Source organism: Panthera tigris, chromosome A2 (genome assembly GCF_018350195.1).
Source record: "Panthera tigris isolate Pti1 chromosome A2, P.tigris_Pti1_mat1.1, whole genome shotgun sequence".
In the NCBI taxonomy this organism is placed as follows: Eukaryota; Metazoa; Chordata; class Mammalia; order Carnivora; family Felidae; genus Panthera; species Panthera tigris.
Genome location: NC_056661.1, coordinates 19646297 through 19668094, shown reverse-complemented (window position 1 = coordinate 19668094; position 21798 = coordinate 19646297). Strand labels below are relative to the sequence as shown.

Below are 21798 nucleotides of genomic sequence, written 5' to 3'. Positions count from 1 at the left end.
GCTTGGGATTCAGCTATCTCGGGTGTGTTAAGTCATAGTTTCCACTCTTCCAATGCCTTGCCAACTTTGCTTGTCCTAGTGGGTGTACTGCATTTTTTAAATCCCTATACTTTCATTCTGTAGTGTTTCAGAAAGAAGCAAAATCAAGTACAAATATTCAATACTCCATTGTAACTTAAAAGTTCCATTATTTTCAACACAGTAGCAAATTTTCAACATTTTAGAGTTTGTAAGGTTACTTTGAGGGGCATTCCAAATATTTTTTGAAAAAAGCTCAATATTACTAGAATCCTTATATAATCTACCAACGTGCCTTCTCTAAGCATAAGATTCATCCAGATATATATGCCATAATAAATTGTTACTAAAGTGTTTGTAAATTCATGGTCGTATTTAGTAATAAAAATACAATTAAAAAGAATAAAGACCTGACACAAAAAAGAATAAAGATCTGATACAAAGATGCATAATCTTTTTCAGTCCTAGTAGTAGCACCCAAACTGTGATAGAAAAAATTGTGAGCAATTTCTTAAAATAAACTGTAATTTTCCTCCAAAAGCTCAAACTTCACCTATGTAGCTAAAATTTCCATTAAAAAAATAGCTATCTTGCATATATTATAGAGGGGAACCTGAGGCACCACAAGGTCATGCTGTCATAAATCATCCACAACAGAACTAGAAACAGAACTCTGATCTCCCAAGATCTGTTTCATGTATCCTCTCCACAAAACCAATGGTGTATCCTGATGAAGGCACACTAGGAAATAGCAGTGAATATGTAGGAAATGAGAATACAAAGAGAAGAGAAACAAAAGTTTGAAATGCCTGGGCCATTCACTTGTCAAAGATCACATGAGACTTAGATTATCAGCATCACTCTGAAACTCTGACAAATTTGATTTCAAGTATATACATAAAATTACAAAAAAATTTACAATCCTCCTCTGCCCACCACAGATCCAAGGGAGACAAACACATATCTATTTAAACTTCAGGGCACCTGGGTGGCTCAGTCAGTTAAACGTCCAACTTTGGCTCAGGTCATGATCTCATGGTCATGAGTTTGAGCCCCACATCGGGCTCTGTGCTGACAGCTTAGAGTCTGGAATCTGCTTCATGTTCTGTGTCTCCCTCTCTCTCTGCCCCTCCCCTGCTTGCACTCTGTCTGTCTCTCTCTCTCTCTCTCTCTCTCTCAAAACTAGACATTCAAAAAAAAAATCTTTAAAGACTTTAAACTTCAAACTTTGAGTCTTCTTTCTATAGTCCAAAGTATATTATTAACTTAACAAACTCTCATAAAATACTCCATGAATGAAAACCTTCCCAGTGACCAGAAAACCATTAATTTAAAACCCTATTGCTCAAATGTCCAAAAATAGAAAATCTCATAAATACATCTGTTAAGTGTTCATTTGTTCACTTTTTAAGTAACCTATTTGGAGAAACACCAAGCTCCACAAAACCCAATAAACTTTAGAAATGGACCTCCAGGGGCACCTGGGTGACTCAGTCAGTTGAGCATCTAACTTCAGCTCAGGTCATGTTCTCACAGCTCCTGAGTTCGAGCCCCATAACAAGCTTGTTGCTGTCAGCACAGAGCCCGCTTTAGATCCTCTGTCCCTGTCTTTCTCTGCCCTTCCCCCGCTCATGCTCACACGCGCGCTCGCTCTCTCTCTCTCTCTCAAAAATAAACAATAAAAAAACTTTAAATGGATCTCAAGAAATAGTTTTTCCAAAACTAGAGTCTCAATGAATTCCAAATAGCTTACTCAGAGCAGACAAGCAGAATCCTCTTGTCTGCCACATACCACCTATGTTCCCTTCACCTTAAGCTTAAGTTTCATCATCTAAACATGGAAGTAGTAATGTTTCAAAGGTCATTTTGAGCATTAACTGAAAAAAAATGAATGTATAATATCTACCTATTGCCAAAATATGGTAGGTAGAGAGCAAATGATTATTATGAAACTCTTACTTTTATTTTTTTAAGGTTTATTTATTTTTGAGAGAGCGCGCCCATGAACAGGGGAGGGGCAGAGAGTGAAGGGGACAGAGGATTCAAAGCAGGCTCCGTGCTGACAGCAGAGAGCCTGATGTGGGGCTTGAACTCACAAACCATGAGATCAAGACCTGAGCTGAAGTTGAACACTCAACTGACTGAGTCACCCAGGCTCCCTTCTTATCAATTTTAAACATTAACTTAAGTTGCAAACATAATGAAAAATCTGCCAAAGGCATTTAAAACATGGTTATGTGTTCAGAACTATCTTAATGTACACTAAGTCATCTGAATATCTGTAACAATTTTCATTCATAAATCATTTCCTAAAATGAACAAAAATAAAATCACTATCATTAAAAGGGAAATTTTTTTTTCTTATCAGAAAGATGTACATTTTTCCTATCCATAAAATCTCATTAAAATTTAAGTCTTTAAAATGCCATTAAACAGGCATCTGGTTGGGTCAGTCGGTTAAGTGTCCAACTTCAACTCAGGTCATGATTTCTCAGTCCACGAGTTCAAGCCCCACGATGGGTTCTGTGCTGACAGCTCAGAGCTTGGAGTGTGCTTGCGACTCTGTGTCTGTGTGTGTGTGTGTGTGTGTGCGCGTGCGTGTGTGTGTCAAAAATAAGCATTAACATTTTTTTAAAAAATAAAAAATTAAATAAAATGCCACTAAAAATTGGCAGGAATGTTTATCCAACAAAGTACAGTAGTACACTAACTACACTAATAAGGCAGGTACCCAACCTTGGAAGGTATTATATAACTTTTCAACAATGTAAGTTATAATGAAATATCTTCTTTCTACAGCTGTATCAGAAAGTTAAAACTAGTGCACTGATACGGATATTGATTCTTAGTCTGAATATTATAGAGAGACAAGATAAGAAAAGGAAAACCAAATTTAAACAAATTGAAAGCTGGCACAAAATAGTCGTATTGGTTGGAATATGCATAAATCAAAAATTAGAAAAGATATCAGGAGATTTCTAGATGACTTCACCTGGCTGACCTTGCCGACTCACTCACTGACAGATTCACCTTGAGCAACATGAGAACTGAATTCCTTTCCTCCCTCTGTAAACAAAATAATTATGGCAATATTTAGATTCATTCTGGGGCACCTGGGTGGCTCAGTCAGTTAAGCCTCTAACTTTGGCTCAGGTCATGATCTCACTGTTCGTGAGTTCGAGCCCCATGTTGGGCTCTGTGCTGTCAGCTCAGAGCCTAGAGCTTGCTTCAGATTATGTCTCCCTCTCTCTCTCTGCCCCTCCCCAGCTCATGCTCTCTCTCTCTAAAAACTAAAGATTTAAAAAAAAAATTTTAATATATATATTTGGATGTATCCTAATCACAGAAAAACTAACATAATTAAGAAGTTTTTATATTACTTAGATCCCTTAGGATAAAATATTATTTTTTAAACTAATTTTTCAACTAGTTTGTATTTTTCACACTACTTTAAAAGAGAAACTTGTTATTAAATATATACTTTTTTAAGTTTTACTTAAAACCAAGTTAGTTAACATATAGTATAATAATGGTTTCAGGAGTAGAATTTAGTGATTCACCACTTACAATTAACACCCCATGCTCATCCCAACAAGCGCCCTCCTTAGTACCCATTATCCATTTAGCCCATCCCCCCACCTGCCTCCCCTCCAACAACCCTCAGTTTATTCTTTGTAGTTAAGAGTCTCTTATGGTTTGCCTCCCTTTCTGTTTTTATCTTATTTTTCCTTCCCTTCCCCTATGTTCATCTGTTGTGTTTCTCAAATTCCACATATGAGTGAAATCATGTATTTGTCTTTATCTGACTCATTTATTTCACTTAGCATAATACATTCCAGTTCTACCTATGGTGTTGCAAATGGCAAGGTTTTATTCTTTTTGAATGCCAAGTAGTATTCCATTGTGTGTACACCACATCTTCTTTATCCATTCACAGTCTGTAGACATTGGGCTCTTTCCATAATTTGGCTATTGTTGATAGTGCTGCTATAAACATTGGGGTGCATGTGTCCCTTCAAATCCACATTTTTGTATCCTTTGGATAAATACCCTAGCAGTACAGCTGCAGGTCATAGGGTAGTTTTGCTTTTTATTTTCTGAGGAACTTCCATCTGTTCTCCAGAGTAGCCACACCAGTTTGCATTCCCACCAGCAGTGCAAAAGGGTTTCCGTTTCTCCACATCCTTGCCAACATCTATAGTCTCCTGATATGCTCATTTTAGCCATTCTGATAGGTGTGAAGTACTATCTCATTATGGTTTTGACTTGTATTTCCCTGATGATGAGTAACGTTGAGCATCTTTTCATGTGTTTGTTAGTCATCTGGATGTCTTCTTTGGAAAAGTGTCTATCCATGTCTTCTGCCCATTTCTTCACTGTATTATTTGTTTCTTGGGTGTTGACTTTGGTAAGTTCCTTATAGATTTAGGATACTAACCCTTTATCTGATATGTCATTTGCAAATATCTTCTCCCATTCCATCAGTTGCCTTTTACTTTTGTTGATTGTTTCCTTCACCATGCAGAAGGTTTTTATCTTGATGAGGTGCCAGCAGTTCATTTTGGCTTCCCTTTCCCTTGCCTCCAGACACATGTTGAGTAAGAAGTTGCTGCAGCCAAGGTCAAAGATGTTTTGCCTGCTTCTCCTCGAGGATTTTGATGGCTTCCTGTCTTATGTTTAATCTTTCATCCATTTTGAGAGTATTTTTGTGTATGGTGTAAGAAAGTGGGCCAAGTTCATTCTTCTGCATGTCACTGTCCAGTTTTCCCAACACCATACTTTGTCTTTTTTTTCCACTGGTATATCTTTCTGCTTTTTCAAAGATTAGCTGGCCATACGTTTGTGGGTCCATTTCTGGGTTCTCTATTCTGTTCCATTGACCTGAGTGTCTGTTTTGTGCCAGTACCATATTGTCTTAATGATTACAACTTTGTAATACATCTTAAAGTCTGGGACTGTGATGCCTCCAGCTTCAGTTTTTGTGGGGTTTTTTTGAATGTTTTATTTATTTTTTTATTTTAGAGAGAGAGGGAGACAGAGAGCCTGTGAACACAAGCAGAAGAGGGGCAGAGACAGAATCCCAAGCAGGCTCTGTGCTGTCAGTGCAGAGTTCAACTCAGGGCTCGGTCTCATGAACCATGAGATTGTGACCTGAGCCAAGATTAAGAATCAGACGCCTAATGGACTGAGCCATCCAGGTGCCCCCAGAATCATCCATTTCTAAAGCAAACAAAAAATTGGTTCCTCTTAATGAGGAATGGTATTTAGAAAAATTTGAACTCTGATCTGGGCATTAAGATCATTGCTTCGGGAGTGGTTTTTTTCCCCCCTCAAGGTCTTTCAGTAGTTTTTGTCTGTCTGTTGCTGCATAACAAAGCACCCCAAGCCATAATGACTTGAAACAACAGCTTATTAACGTCTCTCGCATTTATGACTGGGCTCAGCGAGGCAGTTCTCACCTGCGGCTTTTAAGCAGTTGTAGTTAAATGGTGGCCATGGATGGAGTTGTCTAGAGGTTTGACTGGAATTGACATCCAAGACATGGCAGTTGCTGCTGGCCATCAGTTGAAAGCTCAGCCAAGACTTTCAACTGGAGCACTTCCAGGTGTCTTCTCCATGTAGGTTAGGCTTACACGGCATGATGGGTAGATTCTGAGAGGAGGTATCCCACGAGTATGAGAGGGAAAGCAGAACTGCCTTTGCTCTTGCAGGCAGAGTTCTCAAAGTTGCCCAATGTCCTTTCCTGAATATTCTACTGGTAAAAGTAGACACAGACAAGCTCGGATTCAAACAGGTGGAGACAATGATACCACCTCTTTTAGGCAGACTGGTGTGCATGTACAGGGAGAGAAGAAGTTGATAGTAGCCAGATTTGGAGACAAACTACTATATTTATATTAGAAATGATGAGTTTATACTGATACCTCCAATTTGGTTCTAAGCCTACAATGATCTCCCTTGTCTGCAGCTCCCTTCTCAGTTATTCAATCAGATGACACACACCCAAAATAGTTTCAGGACTGATGTACACATTTCACTATGAAAAACAAACCCAGTATGAAGAGATCAAGATTTGTTTGTAGTTCTTGTTTTCGTAGACTGAGGACTTTTTTTTCTTTTGTACACTTTTAGTTTCAAAATTTTGGATGACATTTTTCTCTTTCCTATCTTACTGTTTTCTGTGTTCCATAAAAATCAATGATCTCAAATAGTTACTAAAAGTAGTTATTTAAATCTTGTTGAATATTTTTTCTTGCAGTCCTTTTTATAATGCTATTTCAAATTAAACAAATGATAAAATTCAGAAATAAACTCTTAATAGTCATTCTAATTTTAATGTATCAATCATCAATATTCACTATCATTTCTTATATATACACATTATTTAATAACACTTAATTTAAAGCACCTTCACTTACAGGAAGATACACACTAAGATGTTGTTTTATTGATTTCCCAAACATTTGCTCATCATAAACTCTTTTTGATAAGCCCTGAATGATTGTCGCTTTCTTTGTATAAGTCTCTCACCCATAAGACTTTCTTTTTGGAAATGCACATATTTTTTTAATTTATTATTATTTTTTTTACATTCAAGTTAGTTATCATATAGTGCAATAATGATTTCAGGAGTAGATTCCTTGGTGCCCCTTACCCATTTAGCCCATCTCCCCTCCCACAACCCCTCCAGTAACCCTCTGTTCTCTGTATTTAAGAGTCTCCTATGTTTTGTCCCCCTCCCTATTTTTATATTATTTTTGCTTCCCTTCTCTTACGTTCTGTTTTGTATCTTAAAGTCCTCATAGGAGTGAAGTCATATGATATTTGTCTTTCTCTAATTTCAGTTAGCATAATACCCGCTAGTTCCATCCATGCAGCTACAAATGGCAAGATTTCATTCTTTTTGATTGCCGAGTAATATTCCATTGTATATATACACCACATCTTCTTTATCCATTCATCCATCGATGGACATTTGGGCTCTTTCCATACTTTGGCTATTGTTGATAATGCTGCTATAAACATCGGGGTGCATATGCCCCTTCGAAACAGCATACCCGTATCCCTTGGATAAATACCTAGTAGTGTAATTGCTGGGTCGTAGGGTAGTTCTATTTTTAATTTTTTGAGGAACCTCCATACTGTTTTCCAGAGTGGCTGCACCAGTTTGCATTCCCACCAGCAGTGCCAAAGAGATCCTCTTTCTCCACATCCACACCAACACCTGTTGTTGCCTAAGTTGTTAATGTTAACCATTGTGACAGGTGTGAGGTGGTATCTCATTGCGGTTTTGACGATGAGTGATGTTGACAATTTTTTCATGTGTCGGTTGGCCATCTGGAGGTCTTCTTTGGAGAAGTGTCTATTTATGTCTTTTGCCCATTTCTTCACTGGATTATTTGTTTTTTGGGTGTTGAGTCTGATGAGTTCTTTATAGATTTTGGATACTAACCCTTTATCTGATATGTCGTTTGCAAATATCTTCTCCCATTCTGTTGGTTGCCCTTTAGTTTTGCTGATTGTTTCCTTCACTGTGTAGAAGCTTTTTATTTTGATGAGATCCCAAAAGTTCATTTTTGCTTTTGTTTTCCCTTGCCTCCGGAGATGTGTTGAGTAAGAAGTTGCTGTGGCCAAGCTCAAAGAGGTTTTTGCCTGCTTTCTCCTCAGGGATTTTGATGGTTTCCTGTCTTACATTTAGGTTTTTCATCCGTTTTGAGCTTATTTTTGTGTATGATGTAAGAAAGTGGTCCAGGTTCATTTTCCTGCATGTCGCTGTCCAGTTTTCTCAGCACCACTTCCTGAAGAGACTGTCTTTATTCCATTGGATATTTTTCCCTGCTTTGTCAAAGAGTAGTTGGCCGTATGTTTGTGGGCCCATTTCTGGGCTTTCTATTCTGTTCCATTGATCTGAGTGCCTGTTTTTGTGCCATTCAGTTTTCTTTTTCAAGATTGCTTTGGCTATTCGGGGTCTTTCCTGGTTCCATACAAATTTTAGGATTGTTTGTTCTAGCTCTGTGAAAAATGCAGGTATTATTTTGACAGAGATTGCATTGAATATGTAGATTGCTTTGGGTAATATTGACATTTTAACAGTGTTTGTTCTTCCAATCCATGAGCATGGAATATTTTTCCACTTTTATGTGTCTTCTTCAATTTCTTTTATAAGCTTTCTATGGTTTTCACTGTACAGATTTTTCACCTCTTTGGTTAGGTTTATTCCTAGGTATTTTATGGTTTTTGGTGCAACCGTAAATGGGATTGATTCCTTGATTTCTCTTTCTTTGTTTCATTAATGGTGTATAGAAATGCAACCGATTTCTATGCACTGATTTTATATCCTGCAATTTTGATGAATTCATGGATCAGTTCTAGCAGTTTTTTGGTGGAATCTTTTGGATTTTCCATATAAAGTATCATGTCATCTGAGAAGAGTCAAAGTTTGACTTCCTTCTTGCTGATTTGGATGACTTTTATTTCTTTGTATTGTCTGATTGCTGAAGCTAGGTTATATATATATTATATCTATATATATTATATACCTGTATTATATTATATATAACTTAAAAGTTGCTAAGAGTATATCTCAAATGCCATGGTAAAAAAGAAATTATAATTATGTGACTTGATGGAAGTGTCAGCTTGCTGTTATGGTTGTTATAATTTTTCAGTATGTAAGTATATCAACTTTCAAGTATATAATACAATGTATTATACTTATATATTATATACTTATAATATATAATTATATACATATGAATTAATATAATGTAATATAACATAATATATACCTATATTATACCTATAATATAATTCAAGAAAATATCAGATTTACACTATTCAGCTTGAGAGTGGAAATGTTCTTACAGAAAAGCCTGCATTGAGGCACCTGGTGGCTCAGTTAAGTGTCCAACTCTTTTTTTTTTAATATAATTTATTGTCAAATTGGTTTCCATACAACACCCAGTGCTCATCCCAACAGCTGCCCTCTTTCCTGCCCATCACCCACTTTCCCTCTCCCCTACCCCCATCAACACTCAGTTTATTCTCAGTCCTTAAGAGTCTCTTATGGTTTGCCTCCCTCCCTCTCTGTAACTTTTTTTCCCCCTTCCCCTCACCCATGGTCTTAAGTTTCTCAAGATCCACATATAAATGAAAACATATGGTATCTGCCTTTCTCTGCCTGACTTATTTCACTTAGCATAATACCCTCCAGTTCCATCCATGTTGCTGCAAATGGCAGGATTTCATTCTTTCTCATTGCCAAGTAGTATTCCATTGTATATATAAACCACATCTTCTTTATCCATTCGTCAGTTGATGGACATTTAGGCTCTTTCCATATTTTGGCTATTGTTGAAAGTGCTGCTATAAACATTGGGGTACATCAACACTCCTGTATCTTTTGGATAAATTCCTAGCAGTGTTATTGCTGGGTCATGGGGTAGTTCTATTTTTAATTTTTTGAGGAACCTCTACACTGTTTTCCAGAGAGGCTGCATCAATTTGCATTCCCAGCAACAATGTAAGAAGGCTCCCATTTCTCCACATCCTCGCCAGCATTTATAGTTTCCTAATTTGTTCATTTTAGCCGCTCTGACTGGCGTGAGGTGACATCTCATTGTAGTTTTGATTTGTATTTCCCTGATAATGAGTGATGTTAAGCATCTTTTCATGCCTGTTGGCCATCTGGATGTCTTCTCTGGAAAAGTGTCTATTCATGTCTTCTGCTCGTTTCTTCACTGGATTATTTGTTTTTCGGGTGTGAAGTTTGGTGAGTTCTTTATAGATTTTAGATACTAGCCCTTTGTTCGGTATGTCATTTGCAAATATCTTTTCCCATTCCATCGGTTGCCTTTCCGTTTTGTTGATTGTTTCCTTTGCAGTGCAGAAGCGTTTTATCTTCATGAGGTCCCAATAGTTCATTTTTGCTTTTAATTCCCTTCCCTTTGGAGATGTGTTGAGTAAGAAATTGCTGCACTGAAGTCAAAGAGGTTTTTTCCTGCTTTCTCCTCTAGGGTTTTGATGGTTTCTTGTCTCACATTCAGGTCCTTCATCTATTTTGAGTTTATTTTTGTGTATGGTGTAAGAAAGTGGTCTAGTTTCATTCTTCTGCATGTTGCTGTCCAGCTCTCCCAGCACCATTTGTTAAAGAGACTGTCTTTTCAGATACCATACGTTTTCACTCTTATGTGGATCCTGAGAAACTTAACAGAAGACCATGGGGGAGGGGAAGAAAAAAAAAAAAGAGGTTAGAGAGGGAGAGAGCCAAAGCATAAGAGACCCTTAAAAACTGAGAACTGAGGGTTGATGGGGGGTGGGAGGGAGGAGAGGTGGGTGATGGGTATTGAGGAGGGCACCTTTTGGGATGAGGACTGGGTGTTGTATGGAAACCAACTGGACAATAAATTTCATATTAAAAATAAATAAATAATAAATAATAAATGAAAAAAAGAGACTGTCTTTTTTCCACTGGATACTCTTTCCTGTTTTGTCAAAGTTTAGTTGGCCATACATTTGTGGGTCCAATTCTGGGATCTCTATTCTATTTCATTGGTCTATGTGTCTGTTTTAGTGCCCATACCATACTGTCTTGATGATTACAGCTTTGTAGTAGAGGCTAAAGTATGGAATTGTGATCACTCCCATTTTGGTTTTCTTCTTCAGTATTACTTTGGCTATTCGGGGTCTTTTGTGGTTCCATACGAATTTTAGGATTGTTTGGTCTAGCTTTGAGAAGAATGCTGGTGCAATTTTGCTTGGTATTACATTGAGTGTGTAAATTGCTTTGGGTAGTATTGACATTTTAACAATATTTATTCTTCCAATCCATGAGCATGGAATGTTTTTCCATTTCTTTGTATCTTCTTCAATTTCCTTCATAAGCTTTCTACAGTTTTCAGCATACAGATCTTTTAAATAAAAGATAAGAACCATATGGTCCTGTCAATACATGCAGAGAAAGCATTTGACAAAATACAGCATCCTGTCTTGATGAAAACCCTCAAGGAAGTCAGGATAGAAGGAACATACTTAAACATCATAGAGGCCATTTATGAAAGGCCCACAGCTAATATCCTCAATGGGGAATAACTGACAGCTTTCCCCCTGAGATCAGGAACACGACAGGGATGTCCACTCTCACCACTGTTATTTAACATAGTATTGTAAGTCCTAGCATCAGCAATCAGACAACAAAATATAACAAAAGGCATCAAAACTGTCAAAGATGAAGTCAAACTTTCACTTTTCACAGACAACATGATACTTTACATGGAAAACCCGACATATTCCACCAAAAGTCTGCTAGAACTGATACGTGAATTCACCAAAGTTGCAGGGTACAAAATTAATATACAGAAATAGGTTGCATTTTTATACACTAATAATGAAGCAACAGAAAGAGAAATAAAGAAATTTATCCCATTCACAACTGTACCAAGAACCATAAAATTCCTACGAATAAACCTAACCAACTCTTGATTTCAACTCAGGTCACAGTTTGTTTTGGTTCAGTAGTTCTAGCCCCACATTGCACTCTGCACTGACAATGCAGAGCCTGCTTGGGATTCTCTCTGTCTCCTTCTCTCTCTACCCTCCCCAATTACACTCTCTTTTTCTCTCTCAAAATAAATAAATAAACTTTTTAAAAAAGGGAAAAGAAAAGCAAGCATCAATTTTAGGGCTAAGGACAGCACAGGAATAGGCACCTAAGGCAAATCAGACTAAGATAATGAGGAAGGGGATAGAAATGTTCAAGGTAAACTGGAAACTGGAACTGAGTGAGAAATCTACAGCAGGAGACTCAAAGTCAAATCAGGCTATGGATCGTGAATCTAGATAATAAAACAGGGCATGAATAAGATGTCTTCAGAGAGCTATACAGACAACAAATCAGGAAACAGACACAATCTGGATAATTGGCATGAATCTTCAAGCATAAAGCATATGTTATAAGCAACAAACACTGTCTCGATAATGAAACTAGAGATTTTTTTTTTACGTACTTTCATTTACAAGCATGAGCCCAGCAAGTGAATTTAAATGTAATTCTTGCTTAGAGGGGATGTGATGAAGACAGAGTACCCACCTGAATTGGCTCTTCAAACAATTAGATTCTGATATTATTTATGACAGGGAAAATAACATTAACTAACAACCAAAATCAAGTAATAGTCTGAGGTCCCCTGACTGCTATCACAAAACAATTTCTAAATCAAAATTCCAAATCAAAACCACAAAGAGATATCACCTCACACCTCTTAGGATGGGTACCATCAAAAAGACAAGAGATAACAAATGCTCACAAGGGTGTAGAGAAAAAGGAACCCTTGTGCACTGTTGATGGGAATGTAAATTGGTACAGCCACTAAGGAAAACAGTATGGAAGTTGCTGAAAAACTTAAAACTAGATACCTGTATTCCCAAGTTCACTGCAGAATTATTCACAATAGTCAAAACACAGAAACAACGTAAGTGTCCATCAGTAGATGAATGGGTAAAGCAAAGGTGATACATGTATATATAAAATATATAAATATATATTTTTAAATATATATGTCAAATATTAATTCTAGATGAACGAAACGGTAATACAAGATATAATGACAATATGCTATATAGATCAGCCATGAATTAATTACAGTAATAAAAAAATACTAATTTAACAAGGATGATAAGTATATTGGAAGAATGTAAGAAGCATGTTTATATATCTTTGGGATAGGAAAGAATAACTGAACTAAAGTCTTATGTTCCACTACAGAGTGAATACATAAGAATAAAATAGAAAAAAATAAGAAAAAGAAATATAAGTGTGTTATTTTTCATGTTGTTTTATTAATTTATTTTATTGCTTTTATTTTTAAAATTTTTCCAGCTTTATTGAGCTATAATTGACATACAGCATTGTGTAAATTTAAGGTATACAACATGTTGATTTGATACACTTACATACTGCAAAATTATTACAACTATAAAAGCAAGCTGACACTTCCATCAAGTCACATAATTACCATTTCTTTTTTATGGTGACATTTGAGATCTACTCTTAGCAACTTTCAAGTATATAATACAGTATTATTAACTATAATCACCATGATGTATGTTTTTTTTTTTTAATATATGAAATTTACTGTCAAATTGGTTTCCATACAACACCCAGTGCTCATCCCAAAAGGTATGTTATATCCCGTAATTTATTTCTCTAACCTTCTCTTGTTGGTAGACATTTAGGATGTTATCTATTTTTTACTACTACACACAATGCTGTAGGTGTCTTTATGTGAACATATATAGAAGTTTCTCCAGATCAATACATTCAAATATTTTTTACCATGGCCCAGATTTAGAAATATATTTTATACCACAATCCCATACACATAAAATTGAAGCAAATCTCAAGGAAAAAAAATTTAATGATGTTACATGCAATTGAGCCAGATACCAACTGACTACCCCTGCACCAAATCTACCTTTCTCTAACCTGCTTTTTAATCCTGGAAGTGAACCCTATGATGTTTAATCCTATGTATCAACTATCTGGGCCACCCGAGTGCCCAGATACTTGGTTAAATATTATTCTGGGTGTGTCTGTAAGAGCATTTCTGGATCATACTGTGACATTTTTTATTAGCAAACTGAGTAAAGCATATTGTCTTCCCCAATGTGGGCAGGCCTCATCCAATTTACTGAAGGCCTGAATACAAAAAAATAGATGGAGTAAGAGAGATTTCACTTTCTCTGCCTGTTTTCAAGCTAGGACTCTGGTCTTCTGCATTCAGGCTTGGAATCAGACTGGAACTTAACACCATCAGTTCTCCTGGTTCTCAGGCCTTCTGACTATGACTAGAACATTGGTTCTCTTGGTTCTCTAGCTTGCCAATTAAAGATGCTGAGACTTGTTAACCTCCATTACCATGCAAACCAATTCCTTGTAATATATATACATATATATGTACATGGGTATATGTATATATGTGTATATGTATGTATATGTGTATATGTATATATGTACATACATGTATATGTATATATATATGTATATGTATACATATATATACAACACACACATATATATATACACACATATGTATGTGTGTATAATATAATATACACATATCTCCCACTGGTTCTGTTTCTCTGGAAAACCCAGACTAATATAGACATATCACCATTTCTTCTTTGTCAAAACGTCCAGCATTAGGCTTTGTCAATAGAGGGTACTAATGGGACAATGCAAGGCCAGAGCAGAAAGGAGAGCTTCCCTTCCTGGTTCTGGTGCACTGTTGTTTTATTGTAAGCAGCCTAGCCAGGTAACTGGCATGTTGGAGGCCCAGTGGTGCTTACCTCAGTCACCTCCACAGACAAGCTATGGCTCTTAGGCTCTGGCAAGTCTGAGGAGCTACACCTATGGACAGCTCTGGCTCACTCATGTCATTCCGTAAGTTTTTCTGCTACCCAGCAGATTATTCCTATAGATGAGTTCCAATCCATGCCCTCTGGAAAGTTTCTTCCCCATTGACAGGCTACTTGTTCCTATGACAGCCATGACCTTTCCAAAAGGATCTGAATCTTTGCCTTGAGGCAAGGGAGTATTCTTTTAAATTCTTAGTTTCTTGCTTACTGGTTCTACCTCAGTTGCTGAGGTAGTTGCTGACTCCTGCTTTTGTTATTTCTATATCCCTTTGAATGTTTTTTACCCCTTTCAGTAAATAGCCACTTTTTACTAGTTAACATTTATATTAAATATTCCCTATTCAAATTATTACTGTAATTGGATAATAACTGATACAGCAATATACTCGACACTTTAATCTACTTTTTATTAATGCTGATAGTGAGCACTAAATAGAATTTGTAACCCACTTATGATTTTATTAGGCTACCTTAAAAACACTTCTTTGAGGTATAAACTTAGAAGTTAAACTGCTAAATCACAGGATATGCACATATACCATCACAAGATATCCCCAGTGTATAAGCATGCCCACTGAAACAACTGTGCCAACAACTCAATATATGAGACATTTTAGTCTTCTAATGAGTATGGAATTGTTCATCATCCTGATTGTAACTTGCTATTCCTTGACTGCTGACAAGACTGCTGTGAAATCCCTGGTCATATTTTTCTTCATTTTTCTACTCATCTGTTATTTGTTTTCACTGGTTTATGAGTTCTTTTATATTCTATTTATCTTTGCCAGTTACATCACCAAAAAAGTTTTTCCAGTCTGTAATTTGACTTTTGTCCTTTTTTGCAAAAATCCATTTCATTGATGCATAATTTACACACAGTGAAATGCACATTGTGAATGTACCATTCTATAAGCTTTGGCAAATGTAACACCCATGTAACCCATATTTCATCAAGACAGAAATTTTCAATCACCCTGAAAGTTCCTTCATGCCTCTTTCCAGTCAATACTCTCCCAGGAAATCACTATTCTGTCTTCTATCACCACAGATTTGTAGTGTTCCTTGTTCTTGAGGTTCATATAAGTGGAATCATATAGAATGTGAACTTTCATATCTGGCTCTTTCGTTCAGCACATTTTTTTAGATGCCTCCATGTTGTTACATTTTTTAACTTTTATAAAAATTTTTTCCAAGTCCTTTTATTTTTTAAAGTAAATTTTTTATTGATATGTAACATTCATAAGTGTACAAATCATTAGTCTACAACTAAGTAAACTTTCAAAGAATATACAACTGTATGTCCACCACTCAGATAAGTAAAATGTTATCAGCATCCCAAATGTCACTCCTGTCTCTTCCAGTCATTTGACACATACACACACCCTTAAGTTGAATGTGATACAGAAAGGAAAATGGATTGTTACTACACACAACAATATCATAGATATACTCTCAGAAAAAGAAGCGAGATAGGAGTGGTTTTCTAACCACTATTCTGACAAATATCACCAGCTATTGGTTTTACCTGGTTCTGTACTTTATGAGCACAGAACCATAACATAAACTTTTACATCTGACTTCTGTCAAGAATGTATCTGTGATATTCATCCGTATTGTTCTATGTAGTAACAATATATCATTTTCCGTTCCGTATCACATTCATTGGAAGCAATATACCACAATTTATTTACTCATTCTACTGTTGATGAACATATGGTTTTTTCCTACTTTGCAGCAATTATGAATAAAGCAATTACTAACATCTTATACATGTATTTTGCTCTTGGATATACACCTACAAAGAGATTTGCTACATCATCAGTATGTGTTGATTCAACTTTAGTAAATAGTGCCAAATACTTTTCCAAACTGGTTATCCCTTTTCCTCTCCCACCAGCAGTGTATGAAAGTTAACAGTTGTTTTATACCCTTACCAGCACTTGGTATTGCCAGTGTTTTAGATTTTAGTCATTCCAGTGGCTGTACTGTTGTATCTCACTGTGGTTTTAATTTGTATTTACCTGCTGACTTAAATTAAACACCTTTCCATATGTTTATGAACTGGAGTATCTTTTGTGAAGAGCCAAGCCTAGTCAAGCCTTCTGCTCATTTTTCTATTGGAATGTCTTAATTTTGATTTGTAGTAGTTCCTTATATACTCAAATACAAGTCTTGTCAAACATCTCTCTCACTCTCTAACCTGCCTTTTTTCTCTCCTTAATGATGTCTTCTGAACAACAGATCTTCATTTGAATAAAGTACAACTTACCAATCTTTTCCTTTATGCTTAGTGCTTTTCGATCCTTATCAAAAATCATTGTCTGTCTACCCAAAGGCCAAGAAGAATATTTGCCTCTACTTTCTTCAAAGTACATTATGGTTTTGCATTTCATATTTAGGTCTACCTTCCATCTGGAATTGTATATAGCGCAAATGGTATGAGGTAGAGATCAAGATTCATTGCTTTCAATATTGACACGATACCATTTATTGAATAGGCTATCATTTTTTTATTCCAGGTGGCCCAGTATCACCTCTAGTAAAGGACATCATTTCCCCCAATGTGCTGCAATTATCACCTTTTTCATATATCACTGGACAATATACATGATAGTCTGTCTCTGGACTCCCTATTCTGTTTCATTATTCTGTCTTTACCCCAAAACCACAATGTCTTCATTTATAATAAAACTTGATATCCGGTAGTATAAAATTTCCAGTTTATTGCCTTCTTCATGATTATCTTGGCTATTTGTAACCTTCTGCATTTTCATATAAATGTTAGAATCAGCTTCAAAGGTAAGGGAATTAAAAGCAAAAATGAACTACTGGGACCTTATGAAGATAAAAGTCTTCTGCACAGCAAAGGAAACAACCAACAAAACTAAAAGGCAACCAATGGAATGGGAAAAGGTATCTGCAAATGACATATCAGACAAAGGACTAGTATACAAAATCTATAAAGAGCTCACCAAACTCCACACCCGAAAAACAACCCAGTGAAGAAATGGGCAGAAAACATGAATAGACACTTCTCTAAAGAAGACATCCGGATGGCCAACAGGCACATGAAAAGATGCTCAACGTTGCTCTTCATCATGGAAATACAAATCAAAACCACACTCAGGTATCACCTCACGCCAGTCAGAGTGGCCAAAATGAACAAATCAGGAGACTATAGATGCTGGAGAGGATGTGGAGAAATGGGAACCCTCTTGCACTGTTGGTGGGAATGCAAATTGGTGCAGCCACTCTGGAAAACAGCGTGGAGGTTCCTCAAAAAATTAAAAATAGACCTACCCTATGACCCAGCAATAGCACTGTTAGGAATTTAACCAAGGGATACAGGAGTACTGATGCATAGGGGCACTTGTACCCCAATGTTTATAGCAACACTCTCAACAATAGCCAAATTATGGAAAGAGCCTAAATGTCCATCAACTGATGAATGGATAAAGAAATTGTGGTTTATATACACAATGGAGTACTATGTGGCCATGAGAAAGAATGAAATATGGCCCTTTGTAGCAACGTGGATGGCACTGGAGAGTGTGATGCTAAGTGAAATAAGCCATACAGAGAAAGACAGATACCATATGGTTTCACTCTTATGTGGATCCTGAGAAACTTAACAGAAACCCATGGGGGAGGGGAAGGAAAAAAATTTTAAAAAAAAGAGGTTAGAGTAGGAGAGAGCCAAAGCATAAGAGACTCTGAAAAACTGAGAACAAACTGAGGGTTGATGGGGGGTGGGAGGGAGGGGAGAGTGGGTGATGGGTATTGAGGAGGGCACCTTTTGGGATGAGCACTGGGTGTTGTATGGAAACCAATTTGACAGTAAATTTCATATATTAAAAAATAAATAAATAAAAAAAATAAAAATAAAAATAAAAATAAAAATAATTTTTATCAATAATATTTTATAGTCTTTAATGTAGATCCTTCATTTTTTTATTTTTTATATTAAATATAATTTATTGTCAAATTGGTTTCCATACAACACCCAGTGCTCATCATTTTTTATTAGATTTACTTTTAGGCATTTACTGTTTGTGATACTATATAAATAGTATTGTTTCTTTAATTCATCTTCTAGTTTCTAATTGCAAATACATAGAAAATAATATATATTTAAAATATTGATACTGTAGCCATAATATTTTTAAGTTCCCTTATTTATTCCTATAGTTTTTTTATAGAATCTACTGGATACACAATTATATCATATACAAATGATAGTTTCAATTTTACCTTTCCATTCTTTATGTATTTTATTTTTCTTATTACCACACTAGTTAGTACTTATTACCACACTAGCTAGTACTGCCAATACAATGTTCAAATGACATGATGATAGCAAGTCTCCTTATCTTATTTTTAGATCTCAGTGGGAAATCTTTCAATACTTTACAACCGAATGATATTTGCTATGGCTTTTTAGTAGGTATCTTTTACCAGATTAAGAAAATTCCCTTCTAGGGGGGCCTGGGTAGCTCAGTCAGTTAAGTATCTTGACTTTGGCTCAGATTATGATCTCACGGTTCGTGGGTTCGAGCCCCACGTCAAGCTCTATGCTAACAGCTCAGAGCCTGGAGCCTGCTTTAGATTCTGTCCCTGTGTCTCTCTGCCCCACACCTGCTCACTCACTCTCTCGCTCTCTCTCTCTCAAAAATAATAAACATTAAAAAAAAAATTTTTAAGAAAATTTTCTTCTATTATTTTGCTAAGAGTTTTTATCGTGAGGGGTACTAATTTATATTTCTGTTTTAAGAAAATTTTAAATGAGTGCTGCACTAGAGCTCCCTTTCCAGAAAAGTGCACTCTCAAATTTACATGATTCCTGAGTTACACTTACTTCCATATCCATCTTAACAGCAGGCAACTGAATCAGAACTCCATTTTCATGTGCATCGTCTCCATGCCCACATAGGAACATTTCCATTCTGTTATATAATTTGAGATGGCTTCTAGTCCTGCTGAACTGCCAGCATAGGCTGCCCAGATCCTTATCCATGGTAACGATTTTGTTTCTGTCAATACTCTGATTTTGTGTGATTTCTCCCTAACTTTATTTTTACCATATATCTTGTTGATAGGAGTACATGATTTTGAAAAATGTCACATTTTCAATAATACATAAATGTTACAGCAGAAATACTCACATATGTCACAGAAGAGGCTAATAGTCAAGCCAAACTTCATTTGAGCACATATTTACTGCCTTGTTTTAATTATAACTGATCATCACGTCCAGCCAATCAAACAGAAACACACAAATGAACTAATTACAATTCAATTCTATTCAAATGCAGCTAAGTATGGGTAGAAAATTATCTATTTGATTGTAAAATCAAAATTAATCATTTGACATAATATGTAAAAATTACATTCTGAGAGCTAACAATTAGTTATTTAATTGTTGCTATTAGAGCCAAAATAGCTCATACCTTTATGATAAAAATAGATCAGGAAGGATTTTATAACAATGTACCATAATGTGGTTGGTTATGGTTTCAAAACGATTGCTGATAATCTATTACCACAAAATAAATATATCTAACGCTACCCAATGTACCATAATGTGGTTGGTTATGGTTTCAAAACGATTGCTGATAATCTATTACCACAAAATAAATATATATCATGCTACCCAAAAGTATCACTATTTGTGTGCTGTATACATCCATACTTACCTTCACATTTTTCAAAAATCTGGACCGTTTCTCCTATTTCTAAGACCAACCCTTGAGGGACAGATCCTCGAAAGCTGCATATCACTAGAAAAACAAAGGCAAATACATCAATTAGCATTTTAAAGATTTTTTAATGTTTATTTATTTTTGAGAGAACCAGAGAGAATGCACGTGAGCAGGGGAGGGGCAGAGAGAGGGAGACAAAAGATCTGAAGCAGGCTCCACACTGACAGCAGAGAGCCCAATATGGGACTCGATGTAGGGCTCAAACTCACGAACTGCAAGATCATGACCTGAGCTAAAGTCTGAGTCACCCAGGTACCCCATCTGTTAGCATTTTTAAATACTGAGACAAGGTCAATGTCACTGAAATTAAGCCCTAACTTTTCTTAAATATATACTCTCCCTTCTTCACTAATTCATCTTTCAAATTTCTAAGCCCCTTTCAACTTAATCTGTATTTTGAGCAGTAATATTAAGTAGCTCAGAATACCAAAATATATTTTAGCAAAATTACTGTTCCTCAGTGGTGTGTGTATGTGTGTGAAAATGCTTCTGTAATCAGAGTGTCTCTCTCCATCAGCATGACTTACATTCACCTGTCCTTCTGGGGCAAATATACTTCAATTACTTAAGAAGAAATAAACACTGGAGGCTTCTGATCGAATATAACAGGCTTTTTTTTTTTTGAGAAAGAGAGAGCACATGTATGCACAGGGGAGGAGTAGGAGGAGAGGGAGAGAGAGAATCTCAAGCAGGCTCCACACTGGGTGTGGATCCCACGACCACAACACGGGGTTCGATCCCACAACTGTGAGGTCATAACCTGAGCTGAATGAAATCAAGAGTCAGATGCTTAACTGAGTCACCCAGACACCCCAAAACAGATAGTTTTACAGAGAATAACTAAATAGGGACACCTGGGTGGCTCAGTCAGTTAAGTATCTGACTTTGGCTCAAGTCATGATCTCACAGTTCATGAGTTCAAGCCCTGCTCTGTGCTGATAGTTCAGAGCCTGAAGCCTGCTTCGGATTCTGTGTCTCCCTCTCTCTCTACCCCTGCCCCACTTGCGCTCTGTCTCTCTCTCTCAAAAATAAACATTGAGAAAAACAGAATCACCAAATAAATATGAATATACTTTGAGAAACAAAGTACTCATAATAAAAATATAAACAGAAATTAATGAAATAAAAAGCAAATGTACAACAGAAAAAATATGTCATACCAATCAGAATCCCATATTTATTGCATCATAATTTACAATAGCCAAGATATGGAAGCAACCCAACTGTCCATCCACAGATGAATAAAGAAGATGTAATACATACACACACACACACACACACACACACACACACACACACACACACAAACAGGAATATTACTCAACCATAAAAAATGAAATCTTGCTATTTGCAACGACATGGATAGAGAAGATGTGGGAAATATTACCCGGCCATCAAAAAGAATGAAATCTTGCCATTTGCAATGATGTGGATGGAGCTAAAGTGTATTATGTCTAGCGAAACAAGTCAGAGAAAAACAAAAACCATACGATTTCAATCATATGTGGGAATTTAGGAAACAAAACCGATGAAGATATGGGAAGGAGGAAAAAAGAGAGGGAGGGAATGAAACTACAAAAGACTCTTCATGATAGAAAACTAAGGG

The 21798-nt window shown here is 36.3% G+C and overlaps 1 protein-coding gene across 1 annotated transcript in view; it reads right to left on the bottom strand.

The window, feature by feature from the left end:
* The window catches only part of DOCK3 (dedicator of cytokinesis 3), a 579897-nt gene that overhangs the window by 470465 nt on the left and 87634 nt on the right, over window positions 1-21798 (bottom strand). The window contains exon 2 of the mRNA XM_042979031.1: window positions 20127-20210. Coding sequence (XP_042834965.1) covers window positions 20127-20210 — 84 coding nt within the window. The remainder of the gene's footprint in view (window positions 1-20126; window positions 20211-21798) is intronic.